This window comes from Patiria miniata, unplaced genomic scaffold, assembly GCF_015706575.1.
Source record: "Patiria miniata isolate m_02_andy unplaced genomic scaffold, ASM1570657v1 HiC_scaffold_4, whole genome shotgun sequence".
Lineage (NCBI taxonomy): Eukaryota > Metazoa > Echinodermata > Asteroidea > Valvatida > Asterinidae > Patiria > Patiria miniata.
Genome location: NW_024037071.1, coordinates 3,533,654 through 3,549,729, shown reverse-complemented (window position 1 = coordinate 3,549,729; position 16,076 = coordinate 3,533,654). Strand labels below are relative to the sequence as shown.

Genomic DNA, 16,076 nt, shown 5'->3' with positions numbered 1-16,076 from the left:
AAACAACTTAAGCGCGTCATGACGGTTCAAAAAATGTCACGGTGAAAAGCATCTGCAGCGGAGGGACGCGCACACGTTGCGCTGTTTGTGTAGAGAAAAATGAAATGCTCATTTGCTGATCGTGCGTTTCGGTTTGGGCGTATCGGCTTCAATGACGCACATGTTTAGTTAATTTAAAATTCGTAAAAGCAATTTAATGGATCAAGGCTGAGAATCTTAAATCCTATGAAGTCTTGAAGAAATGTATAACCATAAGAAGAGGTTTGAATTCATTGTGTAATCATTGCCAACTGTTGTAGGACTAATGGTCAAACGTCCTGAGACATTGACACGATTATTTTGATCATGAAACGAAAAGATCGGATGACTATTGAGACTCGTACCAAGATCAATGTACCGAAAGAAGTTGATATTGTTCTTTACCATTAATTTCAGGTGGGGGATACCGGGTTGCGGTTATATTTACTTAATCACAAAATACAGTTTTGGAATACATTTAGAGTGATAAGGCCGTTTATTAGCTCCGCACCGACTAACTGACCTATTTTCGGTTAAAAAAACTCAACAGACAATGTGTTTGATGCTACAAAATGTATACTATTGGATCTGTCATGTCTGTTCAAACGTTAGGCCTATTTGCTGTGCTAAACAACATGAACATGTCCGAGTTTCAGACACTTATCTGTGCAGAGCCACTTCCGCGATTGTGTACAAAGTCTATGGAGAGTCAAGCAAATTTTCTAAGTATTTCTAGTAACATTTATAACAAAATTGGAACTGTTTCTCAGTCCCAGATTCATGTCTTATCATTATTTTTGCAATGAAGAAAAATGTGGCGTCAGGTTGTAACATTTTTCAACATGACATTGAGGAAAGATTCTCATATCTGGCCATCACTTATTTTTCCCTTCAGTGACCTATCATCAGGCGCAGCAATCAGAAAGTGATAATTAAAATGTCCGTAAGTCAAATTTAGCAGATATTGAAGTATTTACTGTCATGACTGACAAAACACTTAGAAATTTTCAGACCAGTCTCATAGGGTTTGTGCACAGGGTGACAAGTGATGGGCAGATACGGGAATCTTTCCAACATTGACATGAACAGCAGCCAACAACTGACTCCTGCTGACACAAACAGTGACCATGCAGTGTTGTATAATTTAATTATGATCCCGCAAATCCCAGTTTAGTCTGAGCATCACCCATTATCCACACAGCAAAACTCCTGTACTAAGGCTGTAGGCTATAACGTCTGATAATATACGTCTAGACATGCGTGCCAGCCAATCGAAGTCGACTTGACTAAATCGTGACTAAATCGTTCTCTGTCAAGTGTCATGTCTGTATTTTTATCTGTGAAGTGTGATTCTGTATTCTTGTAAGTTGTCAATGTAGGCCTATGTAATAATTTTTTATTATTAACCAGTGGAGAAGTGTAACAAAATAAAAATACAAAATAAAATAAAAAGTTCTGTGCTGCGCGATAGGAGGATTGCGCAAATCCTGCCCCGCGCGATCAACCAATGTTTGCGCGGAAGGGGCGCATGATGCATGAAGACGGTATGCCGCCGCCGCGCGCGTCCGGCCCCATCCGATCTGTCACTGTCTCCCAATTTAGGATTGCTTCCTTTTTTATAAAACAAAAAATAAAACAATACATGTACTCTATGATTATGACTAATAATTTTCAATAACTAATAAAATGATTACCGTAAGTTCTAGGGAATCTAGGCGGGCCTAGTTTACTTCTGAATAACGTCCCTCGATACGGTTGAAGGTGGGCATTCAAAATGGCCGCGCAATATGTATATATATATGTACGTACTATGAAAAGAAATAGGCCTCTCAAATCTTAACAAGGGGAGGTACATTAATTCATAGTGGTGTTCGTTGTACAAAACAATCATTTATGAACATGGGCAATCTGTAAAAATATTTCTCATTGAAATTGATCGGAAAACATACTAATACTTTTTTTTTTCTTGTCATAAAACAGGTAAACGGTTTATCAATCGGTGCTATGAAATGTTATTTCTACCTCTAAAATTGGAATAGTCCATATCAGCAGGAGTAGTCTGGTTCCACGGAATTGACATTTTTTTTTATTACGGGTCCAGGTATCCGCCTCTCGCTAAGCAATCTAATGTGCGCGTGCAACCTTAACCGCCTGCGCGGGCGGTGGCGCTGCGCTGTACTTATTTTGCAATCGCCGGCCGGCTAGCTGTGGAGGAATTCGCTGTGGAGAGCGGATCATTTGCTGACATTTAATTTTTTGGTGCCGAAGAAAATCATGGCAGATGCGGCAAATGGTGAAAAAAGACCCAGGCTGGGTGGTTCCAGGTTTGCTGTGGTTTCGCAGGCTGCGCCTATCCCAGTTTTTGCATTGACAGCAGCTTTCAAGGAAGATAAAAACGCTACAAAGTATAACTTGGGAGTTGGAGGTAAGGCATAACATTAAAGATAGTGGATATTTTGCCGGAGGTAATGACGGCAAACTAACGTTTACTAAAGGTTTGCCGGCGGCAATCCATATCAACAGAGGGCGCTGTACTCTTTAAGATAGGGCTGATTATAAGAAAAGTTGTGTAGCACGTTTGGTGTAGTGGTTAAGCAAAGGCTCTAGAAAGCGGGATGCCGTGGGTTTGATTCCGACCGCAGCACATTTTTAAGTTTTTTTTTTTTCTCATCCCCAAATAAATAAGAATATTCTTCTTTTATTATTTTAACATGTCTCAAACATTTTTTTGCAGAGTATTACATTTTCTTTTTCAGATTTTGGCTCTGGAGGATTTTTTTTAAAAGGGAAATAAAGTCCGAAATTATAAAATGGTCTGAATCCCATCTTGTGAATACGAGGTTACAACGATAATTTTGGCATGGAGCCCTACTAAAATTTGTCACCGGAAAATGTTTAAGTACAAAAAAACAGTAACTGCGCATGTTCAGTGCATATCCGGCAAACTAACGTTTACTAAAGGTTTGCCGTCTCCGGCAAAATATACACTGCCAACATTAAAATGTAGGCCTATAAATAAATTGCCAGCTTTCTACCGCTATTCCTCCATGCTAGGCCCTACATGACTGGCAGACTGGGGGTTTGTGGAGTTGCAGACCCCGTCGCCCGTTCCTATAACTTAAATCATAGAGCAAGGAACAGAACAGGGAATGAAAATCCACTTGTAAACTTGGGGACTCACCTAAGTAGATGACAATGACACCATCATGACCATGGTGTATATCTGCAGGATCAATTTTGTGGAAAGAGGGAAAATTATGGGGTAAAACTAAGTAAAACAATGACGGCACAAAACCCAAGAAAAATGGCAACTAATTTTAAAAGTGCATCCTCATGTGTTTAACACCGTACATTATTCCTTGTTGAGTAACTTGGACCCAACTATCATTCCATAAAAAAATACCAGCTGGTTTGGAAGAACGTCACTGATTCGTTGATGAAAAATTCCATTCGTAAGCCAACATTTGGACTCCATTAAGCAGAGGACTAAAACACCGGAAAAATTCTGCCAACCGGACACCACTTACCTGCCGCCAAACATCCAAATTTTCACGTTACCTTGTGATTTCAACCAAGAGGAATCCAGGAAAGAGTGGACATGCGAAAAAAAAATTGGTAAAAATGTGTTTTTGGAGCACATTGTGCATGCACATGTAGTGCAGATCTGAGTTGAAGCAGCCGGTCAAAACTGATTGAAGTGTCTGGAATAGCGGTACATTATACGCATGACATCGATAACCATGACGTTGCATGAGACGTCGCATGAGCCGGCCAATGATAGTGCAATACGTCATTATGGTTGAATATTTAGTTTATTTCAATGGATACTTCAAATTCGTCCAAAGATTGATCATTGCAACAGCGATCGTGCGCGGCCTAGCGGTTAAGAGACTCGTGTATCAAGCAAGCGTCCGAGGTTCGAATCTCGATGAAGTGAGCGACTGATTGATAAATAGAAATTAAGGAAAGGAGGGGGTGAGAGTAAAAAGTGGTTTTTGTTATGCTATCGTACGGTACCACATTGCCAATTCAGCCTTTCACGCAAGTTGAAATTGATTAATCCAGCTATTTTTCATTCAATGGGACTGAGCCCCCATATATAATCATGAGAAACTGAGTGATGGTATGAGGGTACCAGTAAAAAAAAAGTTGATGTGAAAAGTAATTACATGTAGTAAGCTTGGTGTGTAAGTGCGGATGTGCTTCAGCATTCAGCGGTGCAACTATGCGGTGGTTGCTACATGTACACATACATCATATGTATATTATGTGGGCCTGAAAATTGCGCCATCAGTGTGCATTATGACTCAACATTTGATATTAAGTTTGCTTTGAATGCGCAATTGCACGGTACAAGTATGCACACAAAACTGTCAGTTTGGCAACGAAAGAATACACAGTTTTTGAAACGCACCACTCAATTTCAATGTGTCTGAAAGAACCTTGGTCGACCAGTGTTGGACGCTTCAGTAACTAAGAAAAAAAAAGTACACTCTGCTTCAACTGATGGGGGAAAAAGCTTTAGATGTGAAGTGAAAGATTTTGGGCTATTGTAAGAACACACCATATCACAATATCACTGTGGGCAGGCCTTTGTTCCTCTGTGATCAGGTCTGTCGCCACCCCTGAACATCAGGAAGGGCCATAGTACCAACGAGGGGGGCCCACTACCATTAAAATAAAAAATAATACATATGTATGTCTTTTGCCATTGGGGGTGCCAATTGCTCGCCAAGGGGGACCCGGCCCCACCAGGCCGCTGGGAGAAAAAAAACCCTTGGCGACGGGCCTGTCTGTGATGCACAGGACTCAGGAGTTATCACTTTGCACTATAGCCCTAACCACCCCAACCCCCTAAACTCCAACTGCATGGTTTGTTGGAATCTGTTGGAGTGAGTGCTGCACTAGTAAACTGACTATGCTTTACATGGGGTCAGGCCATAGAGCTATATTAAATTACTAGAGCGCTAACTTTTCATTCTTGCATGTGGAGACGCTTTGAAGGCGCTCTGGGCACAGACATTTTGAATTTATGTGCATGTTTGTAGAACACAGTCAAAATAGATGGATTGAATTTTAAAAGTGTACTCTAAATGCAACGCGAAAGTACAATTACGCAATTAACTTAAGCGCGTCATGACGGTTCAAAAAAATGTCACGGTGAAAAGCATCTGCAGCGGAGGGACGCGCACACGTTGCGCTGTTTGCGTAGAGCAAAATGAAATTCTCATTTGCTGATCGTGCATTTCGGTTTTGGGTGTATCGGCTTCAGTGACGCACTGGTATGGAATACAAATGCAGATATACAAATAGCCGTACAAAAGCCGTACAAATTTCTAGTTCTCCATAGGTTTGTGCACAAACATGGATGCGCCCATCAGGCATTTCTTTGTACATCGAGTTAGCGCTCTAGTAATTTAATATAGCTCTATGGGTCAGGCATACCACCATTTATAATCACAGTCCAGCAGTTCCGGTGTTGGGTTTACCATATACATGTATGGTGTTAGATTTTGCAAGAGTGAGGAAGGTTCCTAGTAAATCACTCAAGGGGGTTAGAATGGTAGGAAAATAAATGTCAAACCTTCCCTAGGTGAGGGTACACAAGGGGTTCCAGCCAGCAAATAAACTGGCTACTTTAAGGCGTGCACTGTCTTCTTATATTCCAGTCCCAGAGAGAATGCAGTTTTTAGCTCTGGGGCAGTGACGGAATGGACGGTTTTGAGAGGGCCCACAGAGTTAGGATTAATTTTGTTTCCAAGATAATACATGTAACCCCCTCCACCTTTCCACCTTGCACCCTGCAGCCTACCGGACTGACGATGGTGTACCCTGGGTCTTGCCCGTGGTCAAGGACATTGAGAAGCAGATGGCCGCAGACGAGAGTTTGAACCACGAGTACCTGCCGGTCCTAGGCATACCGGAGTTCACCAGCGCGGCCACCAAGATGCTGCTGGGAGAAAACAGTCCTGCTATCCTGGAGAATCGGGTGAGTCCCCTCATGAAACATAACACATGTGAATAACTTGTCGGTTGTGCCAAGTAGTGGTGTTTGGAGCATAGTTGACGCGCCACAAACTGACATCATGAATACAAAGTATCATGATACGTGGCGCATAGAAAAATATCCTAACCATTGCTTTGTGGTACAACTGAATACGTTGTACTTTGGGCCAAGCATTGGTTCAATCATAAGCTAATCTCCTCTGTGCCAAGGCACATCCACAATTTCAGTTACTCTCAAATCCCACAGTCAGCACAATTTAATCAAACTGCTCATTGTCGTTCACATTTTCTGTTGGTTGCATATCGCACTTGCCTGTTGTTTAACATTTTGCTTGTTTAATTTTTATGCTAATGGCTGCCTCCCTACTTGATTAAAAAACATCTATTGAGAACGAGCAATGCAACTTTGCTCCCTAATGTGGTTCCAAAGAGTCGACCAGAGTTGCGCAACCATCGTTTTAGTTTGGTTAATCGATCTTTGACCAATGTACAGCTTCAGACTTTGGCTTTGCGGCAGTCTCTTTTTAAGACAGAGATTCAGATATTGATGGAAATCACATGCAGTAACACTTGTCGTGGATACATATAATGCACATTAGGTAAAGAGAAGATGCTGCATACAACACTGTAGCTGTTCAATGCCTTGAACATGGTCTCAGTGACATGGATCCTTTGTTGAAAATTGGCAATGGTTATACTCGGCATAATTTTACCAACATTGTTGTAAGAAAAGTCCTTGGAACAGTTTTTCATAAGTGCTTCCTCATACTACTTATACCAACTGAAAAATGGCACCTCAGTCAACCTATTCAAGCTACCAAACTAGTGTACATTGCTCTAACTATTTTTTTTTTTCCCGGCAGGCTTTTGGCATTCAGTCTCTGAGTGGTACCGGTGCCGTCCGACTAGGATGCCAGTTTCTGATAGAGCAGCTGAAAATCAACGTGGCGTATGTCTCGGACCCCACATGGAGTGAGTATAATCAGTCCGGACCGACGATTGATATAATCCTGTGGTCTGGTATCCGGGACGGGTTATAGTCATGCTGATTGGTCGGGAGGGATTCGAAGATCAAATTCAGCTTTAAACCATGTAGATTTTGTTTGCTGTTCCAAGAGAGCCAGCCTAGTTTCCTCTGATTGTAGCTCACTGACTCATTGACTGATTGTCTTGAGTCTTGTGATGGAGACTGGTCTGAAACAAGCCCTTGCTAGGCTCGCCAAGTCTTGTTTATCTGACTAGTTCCTATTCAATTGTAAAAGAAAAAAAAAAGGAGTATGCGAGTTGTATTCGCATCGTGTTGGAAATCAAAGTGCCTCAGCATGTGTTTTCCTTGTATGGTCTTGGGGCAATTTCAGCATTATGAAAGGAAATGTAATTTCCGTGACGGAGCCAATTATAAACCATGATACCTTATTAACGATTCAGAGAAATGATCCAAAACTCCTAGTCTGTAATCTGCTTGGCCGTTACTTGATGTATAAGATTTGAAAAACACAGATTCAGGTTTATTCACTGAGCTCTTAAAAACCTCTGTCACAGACATTGCATAACACTGGAATTGCCCAAAAGTCAAAAGTTGTTCCGTCTTGAAAAAACCCTAAATATCACTCCCCAAAGTGACATGAAACAAAAATGGGCATTCCCCCCTTGCTTCATTTGAAGTCAGGAATCCCTATAACCTACATCGCATCCATTCATCATTCTTTCTCCCCCACAGCCAACCACATTAACATCTTCAACAAGCTCAAGTTCTCGAGCATTCACAAGTATCGCTATTGGAATGCCCAGACCCGATCCTTGGACATAGACGGGATGCTGGAGGACCTTGAGGTAAGTGGGCTCAACTTTTTTGTCTTCTCTTTTCTGATCCTTTCTAGTGGTAGAATCTCAATCCGATTATTTTTTAATTTGGTTTAAATTCTACTATTCGGTTTTGACTTTGTAGCCGTATATTGGGAACCAACCTTAAAACAAAATTAAGCCTCCCCTTTTTGTGACACAGGTTAAAACCCTAACCCTGCTGAATCCAACAGGATCCAACTATATCATATACCCAATGGAGCCTGTTGGATTGAGCAGTAAAGCCCTTGTGTACATTCCTGATGCAAAATGTTGGATTCAGCAGGCAGCTGAACCGCATTATAACGCCATGTTGGACTCCGTTGGATTCAGCCGACAACTGAAAATAAGGCACAGTGGATTGAGCAGGAAACTCCGGTTGAACTCTGTTGGAGTTTATCAGGATAGTCCTGAGGAAGTACTAGGGGGTTAGGGTATAAAAACAACTGGAACATCCCCCAATTTTCTCCCTGGTCTCCAATTGTAACTGCATTCACTTGCTAGTGGTCTTCTTGGTATATGAACAGCGTGTTCATTCAACTTCAGAGAGTTCTCATCCATTTTTTTTAACATTACATCTCTGGAGTGCTTTTTGTAAAAGGCCCAGTGGTCATTGAATCCTGCAAACTATCCCCAGTCATTGGGAGGGCATTGCATGTGGCATCTCACTCGTCACTTTTTGTTGGCATGACTGTGAGCTTAATGGGAACTTCCAGTGAAATCAGATAAACTTTTATTCGGTTTGAGAAAAAAAATAGGATAACCGGTTTTTGAAATCTCCAATTTTTTTCCGCCACTAATCCTTTCTGTAATCCAAAATTTTGAATCAAATTCAATGTGAACATTTATGGAGAAATGGAAAGTCAGCTTCTTTTTCTGTTTTATTTTATTCCTGAAGAATGCTCCGGCGGATTCCCTGATTATGCTGCACGCTTGCGCCCACAACCCAACTGGAGTCGACCCTACCCAAGAACAGTGGAAGAAGATTGCTGAAGTGGTCAAGGTACGCTCCAGAGTTGTGTGACTTGCGTCCAGGAGTCGAACCGAAGTTTGACTCAAGTCTGTCTCAAGACACAATCTCAGTGACTCCGACATGACTCAAGTCAAGCTGAAGGGGTTATTAAACCCAGTGATTTGATCTGTTGGTAAACAAAGGATGCAAATGCAGGGCTCTCCCCATATTTCTTATGTGCAAATTTATGTGAAAGCGTTAACCCTGAATCCTTCAAAATTCTCTTTGCCAAGGGCAAGGGATTTGGAGGATTGAGGCTACTTGGCAAAAGTGCATTACTGATTTTGTAGGATGCACTTTGTCAAGGTCTTGGGCCGGACCTTGTGTTGTTTTTGCTCTGCCATGCATAAATATAGGCTTGGATTATACTTGAATTCCTCTGTACTGCTCCAGGCCAAGCCTCAACTTATTGACAGTCACTGCCACAGGATTTTGCAGGATTCAGGCAGTGGTCACCCTTCCGCGGACCACATTCAAGAAATAACGGAGGAATTTACAGGATTGAGGCTATATGCTATTTTTCCGTGAGGCCAATTGGAGGATTTTGCAGGATTGAGGCTACATCCTAGCAAATAGGCCTAGGGAGTTAGGGTTAAGCTTATGCAAGTCAGACAACCAGTTTTCAATTGAAGGGGAATTTACACAGTCAAATTTCAAATGCACACTAAAACCCTGCCACGACCGATATTCCAGTTCTGCCTGTTTCTGGCAATTATGGTCATTGAATGATTAGTAAGTGTTACCTTTATAAGTCCGTGTGCATGAAAAGCTAATGCCTAAATTGTCTTGAGGGGGTTAGAAATAGGCCTTTCTTCAAATACCCACAACAAAATTGACGTGTTTCATTTTTATGTACACTTTCCATTAAGAGGATAGAAGCATATAGAGAGTTTCAAATCTATAATTAAATATATTGGATACACTGTTTTGCAGATATAAACATTTGTCACATATGCAGTTACCTGTGTACCCCCCCCCCCTTCCCCTCTTCCATGCCAGTTGGGCCAGATTTTCTCAAGACGTTTTCTTTATTTCTTTTCATCAGAGGAAGAACTTGTTTCCCTTCTTTGACTGTGCCTACATCGGCTTCGCCACCGGAGACATCGAGCGGGATAGCTGGGCAGTCAATTACTTCGTTAGTCAGGGCATGGAGCTGATGGCTGCCATGTCATTTGCCAAGAACTTTGGTCTTTACAGTAAGTATCCCATAGGGTCTTCTTTTTTTTCTAAATAAACCAGTTCAGTATTCCAACTGCTGATGTGCACATCAAAATTTGACAATTTTCCTTTCGGGATAGGCACTCTGCCACATGCTTGCAAAATCATTGCAGGTACCAGCAAAAGTAAAGAAATTGTATTGTTCTGACCTAATCCCAAAATTTCAAAGAGTTTGGACAGTGAAGTGTGTGTAGGTGATTTTTATGCCCCGACTTTTGGGCGAACAAAAGGTTGCATCGTCTTTTTGATTGCATGAAAAATTGCTGAATGCAGATTCTGTGAACAGGTCCTCCATTGACTTGTGTACATGTATCTGCCCGCATTTATCCTGAAGTTTGAATACCGATTTGGCTTATTAGCATGAAAGTGCATAATACTACCTTACCAAAACATGGCCTGAAAGCTCTATTCTGTATTTGGAACATGCACCTATAACCCATTTGGATATATTAATGTTTGGAAATCATCCTGACACAGTAACCAACTGTCATCACTGTAACATGTCATGCTTAAGGACACAAGCATTGTGATCACTGGGTTTTACAACCATACTAAGGTGTTCTTAGTGTCACTCTCATTAAGCATTAGAATTACAAAAGTATCTCATAAACTGCAAGTGTTAATTTTTATCCTTGAAAAATGAATGGCCTGCTCATTGATTTTGACTTTTTTTCCTAATTTTACGTTCTACATCAAGATGAGCGAGTCGGCAATCTCGTTTGCGTCGTGAACAACACCGACACCAAAGTGCCGATGAATTCGCAGCTGACCAGAATGATAAGGACGATGTATTCCAGTCCACCCAGTCATGGTGCACGGATCGTCAGCACGGCCCTCAACAATCCAGCCCTCTTTGCACAGTGGTGAGCTTGGGTACCAGATCACTGTACACTGATAGAGCCCCCCAGTAATGGTGGACACTTGGTGTCACTGTAGTACACAACAACTGGTCCATGATGGTTATTCTGAACAATAGCTGGCACAGTGCTTTTGGCATTATTGGGGGCCTCCCTGGCTGTGCAGTGACTGTTTCCTAAATTGGTGTCAATCCGTTTCCTCTTTTGGCCAAGCTCCAGAATTTGTTTTTCAAATGGCAAAAAAAAAAGAAGGTTTTAAACGTACTTGTTGAATATCAGCCAAGTACATATTTATTCCCATTCATAGATACCTTTGAGTCAAAAAGTCAAAACAAGTAAAAAAAAAAATTATTTTCAAAGATTGTGTTCAACAATTGTACTCTCTAACTATGTTACGGTATGTTCCTCTTGCAAGCAGTCGTAAACATCTCCTTATTTGGAGATTGACGTGCGTGTGGTGCATACTGCACGATGTGGTGCATACTGCACGATGTGGCGCAGAACGCAGCAGTGTCATTGAAGTGTGAACTTGGGAATCTCGAAATACGGACTCATTGGGTAAACTTTCCCAGGTATTTGCGAAGGTAGTTTTATGGTTGAATTGCACCAATAGTCCAAAGCACTAGTAACACTTGAAAACAAGACAATCTTTCTTGCACTCATTTTGAACTGAGGTGTTTGTTCATTCGACGGGGTGTATTCGAAAGGTTACAATCCAAAACTAAATGAGTAGTAAGCATATCAAAATGATGTCATCTGAAAGGATGGTTTACCAGCCTTCCATTGATAGTTTACTTGCACCCCTGCAATCTTAGATACCTTTGCATTGTTAATTTGAAAACAAGGCATCCAATCCAGATTTGTCATTGTCTATCTTTTTGTGTTTTTACATGGAATTTGTTTTCTCTTCAATAGGAAAGATCACATCAAGACAATGAGTGGACGCATCTTTGAGATGAGACAGATGCTGTACCAGCGTCTTCAGGCACTGGGCACACCCGGAAAATGGAACCACGTCATCGACCAGATTGGCATGTTCAGTTACACGGGCCTCGGACGTAAGTTGGGGTTGTTTGTTTTTAACGGACTCTCTGCAGGAATTATAGACCTCTCGGGGCCCGTGATCGCTGTACACCCACGAGGCCCCCTTCAATGGAGAAACCATTGTGCATGCCATTGTACAAAGCAACTGCCCCGTGATGGATTATCTGAGCAATAGCTAGCACAATGCTTTCGCCATCGAAGGGGGCCTAGAAGTGACGGCATGCCCGGGGCGTTTTCGAATCCCTGTTCTTGACAACACGCGTGTAACACGAGAACGCGTTCTCGAGCTGGTCGTTACGAACGCGCGATCGTCTGAATTTGTACTTAGGCCTATTCCAAATGAACGAGGACGACTGTTGCAAAACCGGACATGCGGGGATGAAATTGCAGACCTGCACTATAATGGTATTCTTATTCCAATCATTAGGGTATTAGCCAAAAAAAACCCACAAAACAAATTACGAATCTGCACAGTCCGCCATTTTGTTCAAGCTGCACCTTGCCGAACCCTCCATCAACCGGGGAGTGAAAAAATCGATCCGCGAACGCCCTCTCGGGTCTGTTCGTCACGTTCGAGACCGCTGTTCTCGTGTCGGGTTAACCCGAGTGTTGTCAAGAACAGGGATTCGAAAACGCCCTCGGATTGGTGTGTAGAGGGTGCTGTTATGCTTCCCCCTGCAAGCCAGTAAAGCTGGCCTCAGGTCGACCCGCGATTTGCTCGCGCCACGAAGGAACCATCGGCATCATGCAGAAATTCATGCTCAGGTCACAAAACTTAGATTCTCTTGGAACAAGTGGCATCCTGACACAGAATAATTGCAACCATGCTTATGTCACCCACGACACGACGGCGATTCCCACAGCATAAACAGTCATGTGACTTCTTTAACAATAGCGAAAGCGTGTTGATTACAATCAAACGACATTGCACGGCCACACCAGCTGTTTGTTCAGCCATTTTCGCCGCATGCTGATTGGCTACACGACTGCAATTGATTCCCGCCTGTCGGGAAAACCTCACAGAAGTTGAAATTGTTCTACCTTTGCGACTGTTGATTTTTTTTTTAGCACCAACTGATGCCAATCGTCTTAATATCGTCAGAGTTACGCTCAGGTCACAAAAAATCGGTGACCGAGTTGTTCCCGACGGTCGTAGCTCAGGTGCAGCTTGACACTGAAAAGTCAGTCGCCGACTGTTCTGTGTCATCGCAAGTTCGACCTGAGGGCGCCTTAAGGATGCTTTGCACTGTGGACACTGGTTCGCATGCAGGTGTGGTGCAGACTGAATATGACAAATGTTGCATCTTGAAATTGACAAAATAGGGAACCACCAGTATAGAGCTAGATAGCTCAGTTGGTAGAGTATCGGAACGGCAATCCGGAGGTCGCAGGTTCAAACCCAACTGAAGTCAACTTGTTTTTCAACTTTGCCCCCCCCCCCTAAAAAAACAACCTGACTTGATGTCTTTTGTTCCCCCGTGTAGCCAACCAGGTGGATTTCCTGCTCAAGAAGTACCACATCTACGCCATGAAATCAGGCCGCATCAACATGTGCGCCATCACCACCAAGAACGTGGACTACATTGCCAAGGCCATCCATGAAGCAGTCACCACCGTGGTGGAAGACCCCAAGCTGTAAAACAAACAAGTCTTGGGCCGCGTCCCGATCTCTCATTGTCATGGTCCTTGCTCGTCACAACTGCATGGAAACAAGCGGGCAAAAGATGTAGCCGTAAGCCCGTTTTGGGGACACGGCCTTACAAGGCTGTATGAGCAGAAATTGTAATTCATTCAGCTCAGGTGTAGAGAATACTGTCCATGATTGTAGTCAGTACATTTATCAAATTTGGTGCTGTGTCCCCTTGATTTTTTCCTGTTTCAATTTGCATGGTTTTCTAGTCTCTGATTTGTAATAAGTGCCAGCTTTCTTTTGTGGGTGATTCAAAATGGCTTAACAGAAACAGTCACATGGGCACGGCTGCAGTTGGCACAAAATAAAAAATGCTTTAATTATCTATAAAACACAGCTTGATTTTAAAAAGTTTGAATACAAATTTACAGAAACCACAATAAACTACAAATTTACAGAAACTATGACTACTTTAAATTTACAGAAACTACGATAAGTGATTGACAACATGCTTGCGAAATTGGTGAAATTGGTGGTGGTGAGGGAAAATCTAAGAAGGGTAATGTTGTAACTGATGTAGTTTGCCAAAGTTCAGTTCTGTGAGTAAATTGGTGGAGGTTTATTGCTAGTCTAGATGTTACTTTGCAGCTGTGATAAGAGAATTTTGTTGCCACAACTGAAGTACGTAAACGCTTGATTTGGTTTGATGCACAGACAATGCAGTAAAATCAACTGATTGGGCATTTCACATGAAAGATGATATGCCATTGCCTCTGAATCAAGTCTAACAGTGGACAGTTGGAAGGGGGTTCTGTAATGGGAGCCTTTTGAGACGGTGGTGGCAGCAAACATACTGTCCTTTTCAATTGTTTACGTCGTGTTAAAGCTAAAGCACACATGCTCAATATGACGCAAACAATGGAAAAAGGACCGGTGTGTCTGCTGCCACCAACGTCTGAAAAGTCTCCAATTTGCATGTAATTGTGCCAGAACTTGGAAATGTGCTGTGTCGAAATACGTGAGTCCACCAAATTTGTGCAGTGAATTGCCAAGAGCTGATTTAAGACGTCCGATATATTCATATTTTATCTTGATTTGAGTATAATATTAACTTGATTTTATCATCCCTCGCTATGACAAAAAAATACGGCAAGTCTTGTTAAGCGGGTCTCAGATGAGCGCACAAGAATCTGTTCACTCAATTCAGAATAGCTATTCACTGGATGCATGTGGCCTACTAAATGGGCCAAATTTTGCCCATTGGAGTAATCCTATTTTTTGGGCCAAGGTAAGACTTAAGCACGTCTAATTCACAAGTGACTGTCAGTCAGTCAGGCAGGTACAAAGAGGACTATAGGCCGGCCTTCTGGGACCAGCACAAACTTGTTAACAAGACCTTGAAGAATTATTATGAATTTTCTTATAACAGGCTTTTGTTTATCATGCCAATTTAACTAGGAATTGTGTGTAGGATTCTGTGTCGGATATGACAGCAACACCAGAAAGTAATGCACAATGTATTGGAAATTTTAGCAAAGACAATTTCACTAGTGAAAATCAACTTCAGTGTTATTAAACGTGTGAGTACCAATTACTAAGTGTATTGCTGCCCAACATGTATTTCTATTACGTTTTAAAGTATTTTTATCCAATAAGCAATAATGTGATAAGTACGTTTTAGTACATTTTAATACAAAGGTGAAAAAAACTTTAAATGGGTGGGACTCGAACCCGCGACCTCTTGCTTACCAGTGCAGATATAACAAACGCACTTACCAGAAGCAGTTGGCTTATTGGAGGGACCACAATCGACGACATTCTATTTACAGGTTTTTGACAAATATTCCTTTACATGCTTTCAAAAACAAAAATTGATCAGTACACACATACACTTTTACCATAACTATCTAGGCAGGTTTAGCCAGAAACTCTCTTGGATCCTCGTAGATCATTCATCTCCACTGTGCAGACCATAGTGGCAAGGGCCACCAAATTCCACCTTTTCTCAAAACTTCAGAAACTATCAAATTAACCGGTGCGTTATGAGCATGGTCTTGGAGGGGGTAGGGTTAAAGTCGGTGAAGGGCTGAAGCACTCCAATCCTATCAAAATGCAGTAGTTATCAAGTGTGCCAAAGAGAACGTGTTTTACATGTAACGTATTAACTTGTTAATAGTTTTTACTTGCAGCTTTGGCTTCATTTCCATAGATTTCTGCATTATGTTGCCCAATAGGCTGTGCTACGTCTGGCCAAAGTTCTTCTATGGTAGTTTAGCTACCCCCAGTCTTTCACCCAAACTCCGCCCCTTATTACTGGAATTACATACATGTACTTGAGATGCAATGATTAATTGCTGTGGAATGTTGTGGAATATTAATATAGAGATGTGATAATATGAATATGCCGAATAAAGTATGCGAATATAACGAATGTTTGCATTGTAAAAGG

General features: G+C 41.9%; 2 protein-coding genes across 9 annotated transcripts in view; one reads left to right on the top strand and one right to left on the bottom strand.

Annotated features, from left to right (window-relative positions):
- The window catches only part of LOC119739769 (condensin complex subunit 3-like), a 25,791-nt gene extending 22,463 nt beyond the window's left edge, over nt 1-3,328 (bottom strand). For 5 of the 7 annotated variants that reach the window (XM_038214831.1, XM_038214823.1, XM_038214828.1 and 2 more), the window contains exon 1: nt 1,713-1,823. The gene's annotated coding sequence lies outside the window, so the exon portion shown is untranslated. Of the gene's footprint in view, nt 1-1,712; nt 1,824-3,199 lie in introns of those variants that run through there. The other 2 variants (XM_038214830.1, XM_038214827.1) reach the window with 2 other exon arrangements.
- LOC119739772 (aspartate aminotransferase, cytoplasmic-like) overlaps nt 1-16,076 on the top strand; it is a 20,862-nt gene extending 4,786 nt beyond the window's left edge. Inside the window, exons 1-9 of one of the 2 annotated variants that reach the window (XM_038214836.1) lie at nt 2,293-2,443; nt 5,826-6,007; nt 6,888-6,996; nt 7,745-7,857; nt 8,765-8,869; nt 9,924-10,074; nt 10,794-10,959; nt 11,869-12,011; nt 13,482-16,076. In XM_038214836.1, the coding sequence (XP_038070764.1) occupies nt 2,293-2,443; nt 5,826-6,007; nt 6,888-6,996; nt 7,745-7,857; nt 8,765-8,869; nt 9,924-10,074; nt 10,794-10,959; nt 11,869-12,011; nt 13,482-13,636 (1,275 nt within the window). In that variant the 3' untranslated portion in view covers nt 13,637-16,076. Of the gene's footprint in view, nt 1-2,292; nt 2,444-5,825; nt 6,008-6,887; nt 6,997-7,744; nt 7,858-8,764; nt 8,870-9,923; nt 10,075-10,793; nt 10,960-11,868; nt 12,012-13,481 lie in introns of those variants that run through there. The other variant, XM_038214837.1, reaches the window with a different exon arrangement.